At 27.9% G+C, this 12,013-nt stretch overlaps 2 protein-coding genes and 1 pseudogene across 2 annotated transcripts; 2 read left to right on the top strand and 1 right to left on the bottom strand.

Moving 5' to 3' along the window:
- Positions 1 to 519: 519 nt before the first annotated feature.
- On the top strand, positions 520 to 2,238 carry LOC113552532 (annotated as a pseudogene).
- An 887-nt stretch (positions 2,239 to 3,125) lies between these two features.
- Positions 3,126 to 4,346, bottom strand: LOC113552531. The gene is made up of 2 exons (XM_026955396.1): positions 3,525 to 4,346; positions 3,126 to 3,461 (listed from the first exon to the last, which is right to left on the bottom strand). The coding sequence occupies exons 1-2, from the start codon at positions 4,344 to 4,346 to the stop codon at positions 3,126 to 3,128; spliced, it is 1,158 nt and encodes a 385-aa protein (XP_026811197.1).
- A 509-nt stretch (positions 4,347 to 4,855) lies between these two features.
- On the top strand, positions 4,856 to 7,992 carry LOC113552530. The gene is made up of 3 exons (XM_026955395.1): positions 4,856 to 5,250; positions 5,325 to 5,894; positions 6,473 to 7,992. The coding sequence occupies exons 1-3, from the start codon at positions 5,022 to 5,024 to the stop codon at positions 7,990 to 7,992; spliced, it is 2,319 nt and encodes a 772-aa protein (XP_026811196.1). The 5' UTR covers positions 4,856 to 5,021.
- Positions 7,993 to 12,013: the final 4,021 nt, after the last annotated feature.

Here is a 12,013-nt window from a genome sequence, read left to right as displayed (position 1 = left end):
TAAGTATTTGAGTAAGCACTTGCCAAATTATATTTTTTTTATATAATTTATAAATAATTTTGTAACTACTACAAAGTACAAATATGACGGCATAATAATTCATTAATAGGTGTATTATAATTTATAATAATGATGAAGGTATATAGATTAATTAGATTAAATGAGAAAGTCCGTGATCATTGTCACCTGTCCGGAAAATTTAGGCAGACATTATGTTCTAAATGCAATATTAGTTTACAGCAGCCTAAATTCATTCCATGTTTTTTTCATAAATTAACTAATTACGATGCACATTTTATAGTTACTGAATTGGGATATGATGCAAAAACAATTAAAGTCATTCCTAATAGCGAGGAAAAATTTATAACATTTTCAAAATATATTAGTAAAACGTTTACCATACGATTTGTAGATACGTGTAGGTTTATGGCGACAAAGTTGGAGAATTTAGCTAAAAATCTTTTGACGCTAGATTTTTCGAAATTCCGTGAAGCACCTAAGCATTTTTCTGTCGATGATATGTCACTGGTTACCCGACAGGGTGTATACCCCTATGGATATACAGATGGCTGGTCCAAGCTTGAGCAAACAACTTTACCACCGATTGAAGACTTTTATAGCTCATTGACGGAAAAAAACATTAACGATAGTGAATATCAGTTTGCGACCGAGGTCTGGGAACACTTTGGATGTCGAACACATGGTGATTATTCTGATTTGTATTTGAAAATTGATGTACTTTTACCGGCGGACGTTTTCAAAAATTTTCGTGATGTGTGCATGCAAGCCTACAACTTAGACCCGGCATACTACCTATAGCTTTGACGCTATGCTAAAGCAAACTGCAATAAAATTGGAATTGTTGACTGACTACGATATGTTGTTAATTTTTGAAAATGGTGAGTATTAAAAAAAAAAAATAAATAAATAAATAAATAAATGAATGAATATATTTTTTTATATTAGGTATACGTGGAGGATTAGTTCAGGTGAGTATGCGGTAAGCCAAAGCCAATAATTATAAGGCACCTGATTTTGACCCAACAAAACCAAAATCGTGGCTGGTATATCAGGACTGTGAGTAGAAAATATTTTAAGTTAATTCCTTTTAATATTAACTTTGTTTTAGGTAATAATCTGTACGGATGGGCAATGTCTCAATACATGCCATATGGTGGTTTCAAGTGGGTTGAACCGAACTTGAAAGGTCTTTTTGATTTAACCGTTACCTCTCCTATTGGTCGAATATATGAAGCTGACGTGACGTATCCAGAAGAATTGCATGACTTGCATAACGATCTACCTTTCTTACCTCAAAACGGCGTACCTGTAGGGTCAAAAGTGACAAAACTAATGGCTACTTTCGAGTCGAAAAAGAATTATATTGTTCATTATCGCAGTCTACAGCAAGCCATTAAAAACGGATTAATAGTTAACAAAGTAATTTTTAATTTTATTTAAATATTTTCACATTTCTACATTACTTTTCTTTTATATAGGTGCATAGAGTAATACAATTCAATCAGTCAGCATGGCTAGCCGAATACATTAAATTAAATACGGAGATGAGGAAGAGAGCTTTGAATGATTTCGAGAAAGATTTCTTTAAGCTTATGAACAATACAATTTTTGGTATATATAAATTTAGCGCGATAAAGATTTTATATTAATGTTGTACTTTACAGGAAAGACTATGGAACAGGTTCGTCGTAGGATAAAAGTAGAATTGGTATCGAGTGATGATAGATTACGGAAACTTATAAACAAAACAACATTTAAACACGCAACGGTATATAACGAAAACTTGAGTGCAATAACATTGGAGAATAAAATCATAAAATTCTATAAACCTATTTATATAGGTATGTATTATACACACATTTATATTCTTAATCTTAAAAATTATAAAATGATTTAACACAGGACTCGCAGTTCTGGATATAAGCAAGACACTTATGTATGACTATCATTACAATGTCATGAAGAGGTACTATGGAGAAAAAATATCACTCATGTACACTGATACAGGTGAATTAATAATCTACTTTATAACCAACTTAATTTCTTAATAAATTAATTTTTATAGATTCACTAGTGTATTTGATCGAAACCGACGATTTCTATGAAGATATGGCAAATAACCCAATTTTACTTGATCGCATGGACACGGCGAATTTATCAAGAGATCATCCCTGTTATATTGCTGAAAGAAAAAAAATTCCGGGACTATATTTCTGATTGTAGTGTTTTTTCATGTTAGCGATTGAACCGGCCATGATTAAAAGTATACGAGAAATGAAGAACACTGAATAAAAACGTTTTAAACACGGAGCGCGAGAACGGTTGTGGTGCGAAGAGCTATAAGGCTGGAGAAACACTGAAGAGCTGCCGGCTCTTAAATTGGTTCATTATATATAATATTCATGCTATTAAGTATCAATACATTAAATCTAATACATTCTTTACATTTTCGGTGGTATAAATGCTAGACTTTAGCATTAATGTGTACATTCCATAATGTATATCTCAATGACAATCCGGGATATTACAAACAAATTAAGAAGTATGAATACATTTATATGGCCGGCCGTGTTGGCGGAAGTGTGTCGTTTGCTAATGACAGGATATGGGTCTGTGCTATTAAGTATCAATACATTTACCTAACTGGTTGTGTTTGGGCATATCGATATTGGACAAAACGCGCGCGAAAAAATATATGTCGGTTCCGTTGCGGATCGGGCGATATGATAACATTTGTGATAACAAAGTAATAATACTTGATAACAGTGATTGCGGCGGCAAATGATAAGAAATGCTTGTCACATGAGGAGCGTCTAAACACAGGAATGCACCTTATGCACTCTGCGCATGCGCGTAATTTATTCACCACTATCATTGTTAAGCTGTTATCAATACATACCACATATTATATTTGAAAAGTTAATTATTTTGAATTTGTTTCCGTTTACTACATGTTGTATAAATAATATAATAATAACAATTTAAGTGTTAAAATAATTTACAGTTTGTCATTTCATTTTAGTTGTTAAAAAACATGTCAAATGTATAAAGTATAATAATAATATTTAAAGTGCTAAAAAAAAATCAAAAAACATCTATTAATTTTACTTCTTAAAATAAGAATGTTCAGTTTCGTCACAACTTAAAATATATTTTTTTTTTTTTAGTAGTATAGTATTGAGCTGTTCAGTTTCAACTCTCGTTGGTTTTATTAATTCGTTAGGTTTTTCCTGTTTTTTTTTTTTTGTAGAGAAGAATGTGTCTTGAGTTTTAAGTTTTTTATTTGGTGGTTCATTTACTATCTTACTAAAATCTTCATGTGTCTCGTCATTATTTGATGTTGCATCAATGAATGCTTCTAAAGAGTTTAATTGTTTTAATGCTTGTTTAAGATGTTCACTGTTTTTTATATTGTTTATTTTATTGGCTAGACTAATGGCCTTTTCTTTAAATTGTTCTTGCATATTTTCTGTTTTTTTTTTTTCAAGTGTCTTAATATGAACTTGTATTTCATCATCTTTGTTTGAAGTTGCATCAAAATTTATATTTTCTGTATCTGCTGCTGACAAAATAGCAATATCTTCAGAATTTTCTGTTGACATTGTCTTCAGAGCAACATAATGTATGTGCTTACATATCATAGACTTGATTTGGTAATCAGGACAAGAACATTGAAATGTGTGAACACACAACTTACAAATAGAACATATCATTGGACAACATACATCATCATTATTTTTTTTTATTTTATAAAACTGACTTGGTGTAAATTCACTTTCAACACTCCAGTTATTCTCACTATCCAGATTGATTGTAAGTTCAAGTAATGTACTTTTATTGTGTCTTTTTTTTATTTCCTGAATCCTTGTACTTGTTTTTCCCTTAGTTAATTTTATAATTCTTTCAACTTTTTTATCACGGGTATATCTTCTAATAGTTGTTATACTTTTATCTAACCGCCCAACTTTGCAACCATTTAAATAATGATATTTTATTGTTTTGTGCATAGATTCTAGATGCATATTACAATTTATACCTAGACCTTTTCGATGGCAATATGCCCACAAACCAACTCTATTGCCATACATGCGATCAAAATATATGCCAAAGTCTCTAGTGTCTGGATCATTCATTAGCTCAAGGTTAAATTCTTTTAAAGCATTATTAAATTCATTTTCATCACACATTGATTGAAGAACTTTTAGAGTTTTATATATAATTCCTTGTTTTTCTTTGCGTGTAGGTCCAGTTATCTTGCAAATGTTTTGTCTCCAAGCTCTATCTACATGCCATGAACATAATAAACGGTGAGGTACTGAGCCCATTGTATTTTGGTTACTTTATGTCGATTGTAGTTAAGTATTTACTATTAAGATAATGTAATTTATATAGATATTAGATAATATTGAATTTTTAAAATTGTAATATCAGTCTTGTAAAGTATTTGAATACACATATTTAAATACTATTTAGGAGGTATTTATACTTGAAAAATCAAATACTTTTATACAAATACTTTTGATAAACGAATTATTCGTCAGTTGTCACATATTTTTTATTTTGAAAATTATTATACTATTTGTCTATTTTATTTATATTTTCCATTTATAAATATTGAAAACTCTTGTCTCCTATTGCTGGTTTATTGTTTATTTGTGAATGTGATTATTATAAAATATAAATATACTTACATACAACAAAATTTTTTGGGAATGATATTTTTTTATCCTCTTATTTATATTTCATTAACAACCTACTACCTAATATTAAATAATTATAAAACATTTAGTAAATAGCCTTTTGGTAATAAATTTTGATAAAGTCTAGTTTATGACATGTTCAAATAGGTAATTGGGTAAAATGTAGATATAAATAAACATTATTAAAAGCCATCTCAGCATATTAGATAGTTATTGCTGTCAATGACAGATATAAAGTGTAATGATTTTTTGTTTTAACATAAAATTTGCATTTAATTATTTTAAATACAATAAAGAATAATGGAATTTAATTGTGATACTTGCAAAAGTCAATTTTCTACTAAGTTTACACTTACAAGGCATTTGAAAAATAAACATAATATAATAAATGAAGTAAAACAAAAATCATCTAAATGTATTACTTGTTCTAATTTAACATTTTCTAAAAAAGTATTATTAATTAATCATTTAAATGATCATCATGGAACATGTATTGAAAAAGAAATTATTAACTTTTCAAATGTCTCTGGTATGTATAATGGTTTAGTTAATAAAAATATGCTTTTAATCATTTTTAATAATATATAATTCATTAAAATCTAGAATTTAACAACTGGTTAAAAGAGTATGAATCAAAAAATAAATGTGAATATGTCCTTCAGACGGGGAAAAAAAAGTCAAAAGATGGCCATAGAAGTTACTATGAGTGTGGTCGAACAGGTGTTCATAAAGAAATTGATAGTATTAAAAGATCAATAAAATCACAAGGTAGTAAAAAAATTAATACCAACTGTACAAGTCACATAATATTATTTGAGCATTTAAATAAAAGTAGTTGTGATGTAATATTCTATAAATATCACTATGGCCACCAAGAAAGTGAACTTCAACATATTAGTTTACCAATTACTAAAAAGCATGAAATAGCAACTAAATTATCGCAAGGCGTGACGATGGAAAGAATATTGGATGATTTCAGAGACAATATAGGGAGTAACTTAAAAAGAGAAGATCTTATTACACGAGCCGATTTGCACAATGTCAAACAAAAGTACAATATCACCATACAGGATGGTCAATTACACAAAAATGATGCTACAAGTGTTGATATTTGGGTAGAACAGATGAAACAAGAAGGAGAAAATAATCCAGTTATATATTACAAAAAACAAGGTTAATAATATAACAATAATTTATTTTAATATTTTAATAGGTATATAACATATATAATTTATATATTTTTAATTATAATAAAATATAAAGGTGATTTAATTATACAAAAATGATATGTATTAACCCCACATAAGAACAAAGTTGGGCAAGTTAGTCATTTTTTTTAACTAGTTGATGTTAAGTTACTTTAGTAAAAAAACTAACTTAGAACATAAGTTAGTTTCTGAAACTGTCCAAATTTTTAACTTAGTTAGAAGTTAGTTTGGCAAAAACAGTAACTTAAGTTAGATTTTTTTTAGATTAAAAAACTTTTGTGTTCAAATGTATTATTTTTCATTTAACCGTTCGCGAGTAATAGCTTTTCAAAGTTGGGCGGTTTTGATAAACATATGTTCAAGAAATTCAGAACAAATTCTCCATTAACCCCAGACCTAAAACAATAGTAACATTTAAAAGTGGCACTAATAATATATCAACTTAGATATGTATCTAACTTAACTTTAACTTTTTAACTAGTTAGTGCCCAGCTTTGCATAAGAAAACAATATTAAAGTAGTTTTTTTAACTTTTTATAATAGGTGAAGTAGATGGAAACAACATATTGGACATAAAAGACTTTTGCATTATATTAATGGACCTAAGCCAAATGCATATGTTAAAACAATTTGGAAATGGAAAAATAGTTTGTATTGATGGGACACATGGCCTTAATGCTTATGATTTTGAGTTAGTTACATTATTAGTAGTTGATGATTTTGGTTCTGGATTTCCATGTTGTTATATGTTCACAAATTTAAAGGACACAACAATTTACACAGTTATGTTTTCAACTATAAAAAGTAAAGTAGGTATAATAAGTCCAATTACTTTTATGACAGATATAGTTGAGACGTTTTATTCGGCTTGGGAAAATACAATGGGCTCAGTACCTCACCGTTTATTATGTTCATGGCATGTAGATAGAGCTTGGAGACAAAACATTTGCAAGATAACTGGACCTACACGCAAAGAAAAACAAGGAATTATATATAAAACTCTAAAAGTTCTTCAATCAATGTGTGATGAAAATGAATTTAATAATGCTTTAAAAGAATTTAACCTTGAGCTAATGAATGATCCAGACACTAGAGACTTTGGCATATATTTTGATCGCATGTATGGCAATAGAGTTGGTTTGTGGGCATATTGCCATCGAAAAGGTCTAGGTATAAATTGTAATATGCATCTAGAATCTATGCACAAAACAATAAAATATCATTATTTAAATGGTTGCAAAGTTGGGCGGTTAGATAAAAGTATAACAACTATTAGAAGATATACCCGTGATAAAAAAGTTGAAAGAATTATAAAATTAACTAAGGGAAAAACAAGTACAAGGATTCAGGAAATAAAAAAAAGACACAATAAAAGTACATTACTTGAACTTACAATCAATCTGGATAGTGAGAATAACTGGAGTGTTGAAAGTGAATTTACACCAAGTCAGTTTTATAAAATAAAAAAAAATAATGATGATGTATGTTGTCCAATGATATGTTCTATTTGTAAGTTGTGTGTTCACACATTTCAATGTTCTTGTCCTGATTACCAAATCAAGTCTATGATATGTAAGCACATACATTATGTTGCTCTGAAGACAATGTCAACAGAAAATTCTGAAGATATTGCTATTTTGTCAGCAGCAGATACAGAAAATATAAATTTTGATGCAACTTCAAACAAAGATGATGAAATACAAGTTCATATTAAGACACTTGAAAAAAAAAAAACAGAAAATATGCAAGAACAATTTAAAGAAAAGGCCATTAGTCTAGCCAATAAAATAAACAATATAAAAAACAGTGAACATCTTAAACAAGCATTAAAACAATTAAACTCTTTAGAAGCATTCATTGATGCAACATCAAATAATGACGAGACACATGAAGATTTTAGTAAGATAGTAAATGAACCACCAAATAAAAAACTTAAAACTCAAGACACATTCTTCTCTACAAAAAAAAAAAAACAGGAAAAACCTAACGAATTAATAAAACCAACGAGAGTTGAAACTGAACAGCTCAATACTATACTACTAAAAAAAAAAAATATATTTTAAGTTGTGACGAAACTGAACATTCTTATTTTAAGAAGTAAAATTAATAGATGTTTTTTGATTTTTTTTTAGCACTTTAAATATTATTATTATACTTTATACATTTGACATGTTTTTTAACAACTAAAATGAAATGACAAACTGTAAATTATTTTAACACTTAAATTGTTATTATTATATTATTTATACAACATGTAGTAAACGGAAACAAATTCAAAATAATTAACTTTTCAAATATAATATGTGGTATGTATTGATAACAGCTTAACAATGATAGTGGTGAATAAATTACGCGCATGCGCAGAGTGCATAAGGTGCATTCCTGTGTTTAGACGCTCCTGTCACATGCGCATGCGGGAAAAATATATGTCGGTGTTACGGCGGCGGATGAGTCTTGTCGTCGGCAGGCGGTGGTGGGGTGAGTCTGGTCGACGGCAGGTAGCGCGGATGAGTTTGGATGATTATGCAGATGAGGAAGAGGTTTTTGAATCGGCTAAATCATACTACTAGTGCACTATTATTTTTATATCATATAATATTATGTAGTAAACTTTTACTCTTAAGTTACATACTTCACGTCAGTTATAAATTTATAATAACAAATATACAAATAAATTTAAAAAATAATAATAATAAAATATTTTACATCAGATATTGAATTATTATTTTATTATGAATATATGGAATTATAAAGTATAAAAATAAAATAAATACAACTTTAAAATGTTTTCTATGTATAAAATTTATAATATACTGAATATGATAATAACAAATATTATTGATTAACTAAATAATAATATTTTAAAAATATTTTTTATCTACACTAAAATATGAATCAATATATAAATATCCTTATTATATACATAAAAGAATAACAGGCCTTTTTATGATCCAATTTTGTGACGACACTATTTAACTTTTTTCCAATTTTTTTTCACAGAAATGTTCCAAATAGTCTTCTGAACATCACACGTCACACGATTTTTCATTTCTTTTGATCTGGTGGGGGGATTGGGTTGTATTTAAAGATTACGCGTTTTTAGGGTGTCAATTAATTAATTAATTAATTAAGCGATTTTTTTTTTCAGGAAGTTGTTTCAAATACATTACTACGAGTAAATCGCTCTTATTATTACAAATTTTATTTTATTTGTCATTTCAGTTATAAATATCATAAATTAAGTTAAATTATAAAAATGGTTATATATTTCATGGCTAGGCTTTAAATAGTTTAATTATAATAAAAAAACAATTTATAAAATACGAATCGATTATTTAACACACGAGACACGAGCGAAGCTAGGTTATTCAGCTATAGTATTATATAGACCTAATATATTAGAATTATTCGTTTAAATATAGGTAACTGTCTGTTCCATACTTATGTATGTAACGTCCGACTGTCTAATTTATTGAAATATTTAATTTAAAAATAATTTCGGTGTTTTGAATATTTACCAAAATAACTATTTACTTGGTCCACGTCTTCATAGTTCTTTCTCTTCTTTTCTGCCAAATTGTTTTCTTTTATTCTGAAAAGTCTACTTTTCTATCCTTTTATCAAATATCAACATGGTACATTCAAGTGTTTAACTTATATGTTTCGAAAACTACCTACACAATACGGGGAGCATATGCAAATTACAAATAATATATCTACTTCCTCAACTTGTGTGTATTATGAATTCTCAATAAATAAGTCGAAACAATTTTAAACGTATTGAAAGAACACGCATTGAATCAGATATGCATGATACGTACCTTAACACCAATAGGAGTTCAAACAAATATAATAAATAACAAGATAAACTTAACACTAAATAGTTAGTATGTTCTTATAAGAATGTGAGAGCTAGAATTAATAAATTGAAACAATAATAACAAGCCAATTTATAAATAGTTATATATCAGCATTGAATATTTAAAGTTGTCCAACAATTCAGAGGATCCATATCAGGGTTTCACGAACTTGAAATTAGGGTGCTGTGAAATTATTTTAAACATAAAGCAATCATATATATATTTAAAAAATTTTTAAAAATAATGACTATGATAGTTATAGGCTTATAGCTATATCGTATGTGTGTTGAATGCTTTATTAATAAAAAATATTGTATATTTTTATAAAATATAATAATGTAAATAAATGATAAATAATAATAATATGTTTGGTTACAAGTTACAACTACCTAAAGAACTCGAAGTTATAAAATATAAATCTACAACACACTATATTGAAATTTGAAACCTCTAAATGTTAAGATTCTAAACTTTAGAACATACCTTAGGGTGATTAAAAAATGGCTGGGAACCTCTGCATTTATTTATTTGTAATATACTAATATCTATCTAATTATTATAATTTATTTTTAATGTTCTTTAAATAAAAATAGAATTGTATGCCTATGCCCTTATAATAATTGTACGTCTTATAATTTAAATTTATTATTAATCAAATAATATTTTTGTAAAAACTGTAAAAGCTAATTCTATTAAAGTCAAAATAAAAAAAAAATATATTATATAATATAACATAGGTACCTATTATATATTTGACTACAGATACACCTATAATCTATATTATACGCCGTAGTAACGTTCTGCATTTAAAACACATAGTTTAAACTTTATAGACCTATAGTAATTAGTTATTACTTAACTATTAACTAAATATTAACATAACTCAAAACTGTACAGTCGTACAGATAATACATATCTAAAAATGTGTACCTATTTATGTATACTGTTACAGTATTACTGTGTACATATTGTTAATTGTAATTTTATCAGGTATTAAAATTATAACCAACTAAGTTGATTGTTAGCGAAGCTTATAGATTAAAATATTAAATGATTGTATAATAAATATTGTAATATGATTCAATTTTAATCTATCTTACTATATAGCAGGGATGGCCACTAACCTAACTTTGGGAGCCACAAATTTATAAAGTTGATTCGAGGTGAGCCACATTGTAAAGCAATGTTTATAAAATTGAGATACATTTTTCATTTTAAATCAAACGAAGGAACATTTATTTACATTTAATTTTAGTCTAAGTTTGGTTCAAGAGCCGCATGCGGCTCGCGAGCCTCGCTGTGGCCACCCCTGCTATATAGGTAATTTGTGGAACTCAAATAGGTACTGAAGACCGAAGTGCATTAAATTATTTTTTTATAGGTAAATATAGTGTCTATATAAATATACTATTATATTATTATTGGTAATAAAAAGGAAACTTCACAGTCTTAATGTACCTATTGTGTTCTACAACTGTAGTCTGTAGAACAAAATAATTAATTCGAATTAAACAAAGATCTAACTACCTATATATAATAACTAATAAGTATACTTATTTATTAATTAGTAGCGACTATCACGTAAGTAATAAGTATAACTGTGTAAGTATTATATAGTTCAGGGGCAGCCAAACGATTTCAAAGTCGATCGTGTTAGAATTTATTTTTAGGCTACGCATCACACGAAAATTAATCATGGTGTTTAGGTTTTTTATGGAAGTCGATCTTCAAAGGTAAAGTATATTTTTAGTAGACCGCAGCCAAAAAAGTTTGTCCGCCCCTGACATATAGATACTTAATAAGCAAATACTAATAAATAGTAAAAAATCTATATTCTGTATCTAAGGTCATGTAAAAACCAGTGCGACATTAATTGCCGATCAGTAAGCAATGAGTACTGAGTCATATAGATATAGTGACCACGATTAGTTTATTAGGTTTATTTAAGATAACGATAATCCTGCAGAAGTGTAGGTATTTATAAATAGGCATAGTACAGATGTAACTGTCACTATAGATAAGTAGGTAAATTATTTTAGTGTTTCAATTTAAATTTTGTTTTGAAATAGATTCTAGAAAAAAAATGCATAATATATTCGTCAAACTTGGACATTTTATAAAAGACTTTTATAATTAATTTATATGATATTTCAAATTTCAAATTTATAGTGTGTAGAAAAATGCTATTGATAGACTGACGGATAATGCCAGCCGGCGGGCAGTA

Source organism: Rhopalosiphum maidis, chromosome 2 (genome assembly GCF_003676215.2).
Source record: "Rhopalosiphum maidis isolate BTI-1 chromosome 2, ASM367621v3, whole genome shotgun sequence".
NCBI lineage: Eukaryota > Metazoa > Arthropoda > Insecta > Hemiptera > Aphididae > Rhopalosiphum > Rhopalosiphum maidis.
This window is presented reverse-complemented; position numbering and strand designations above follow the sequence as displayed.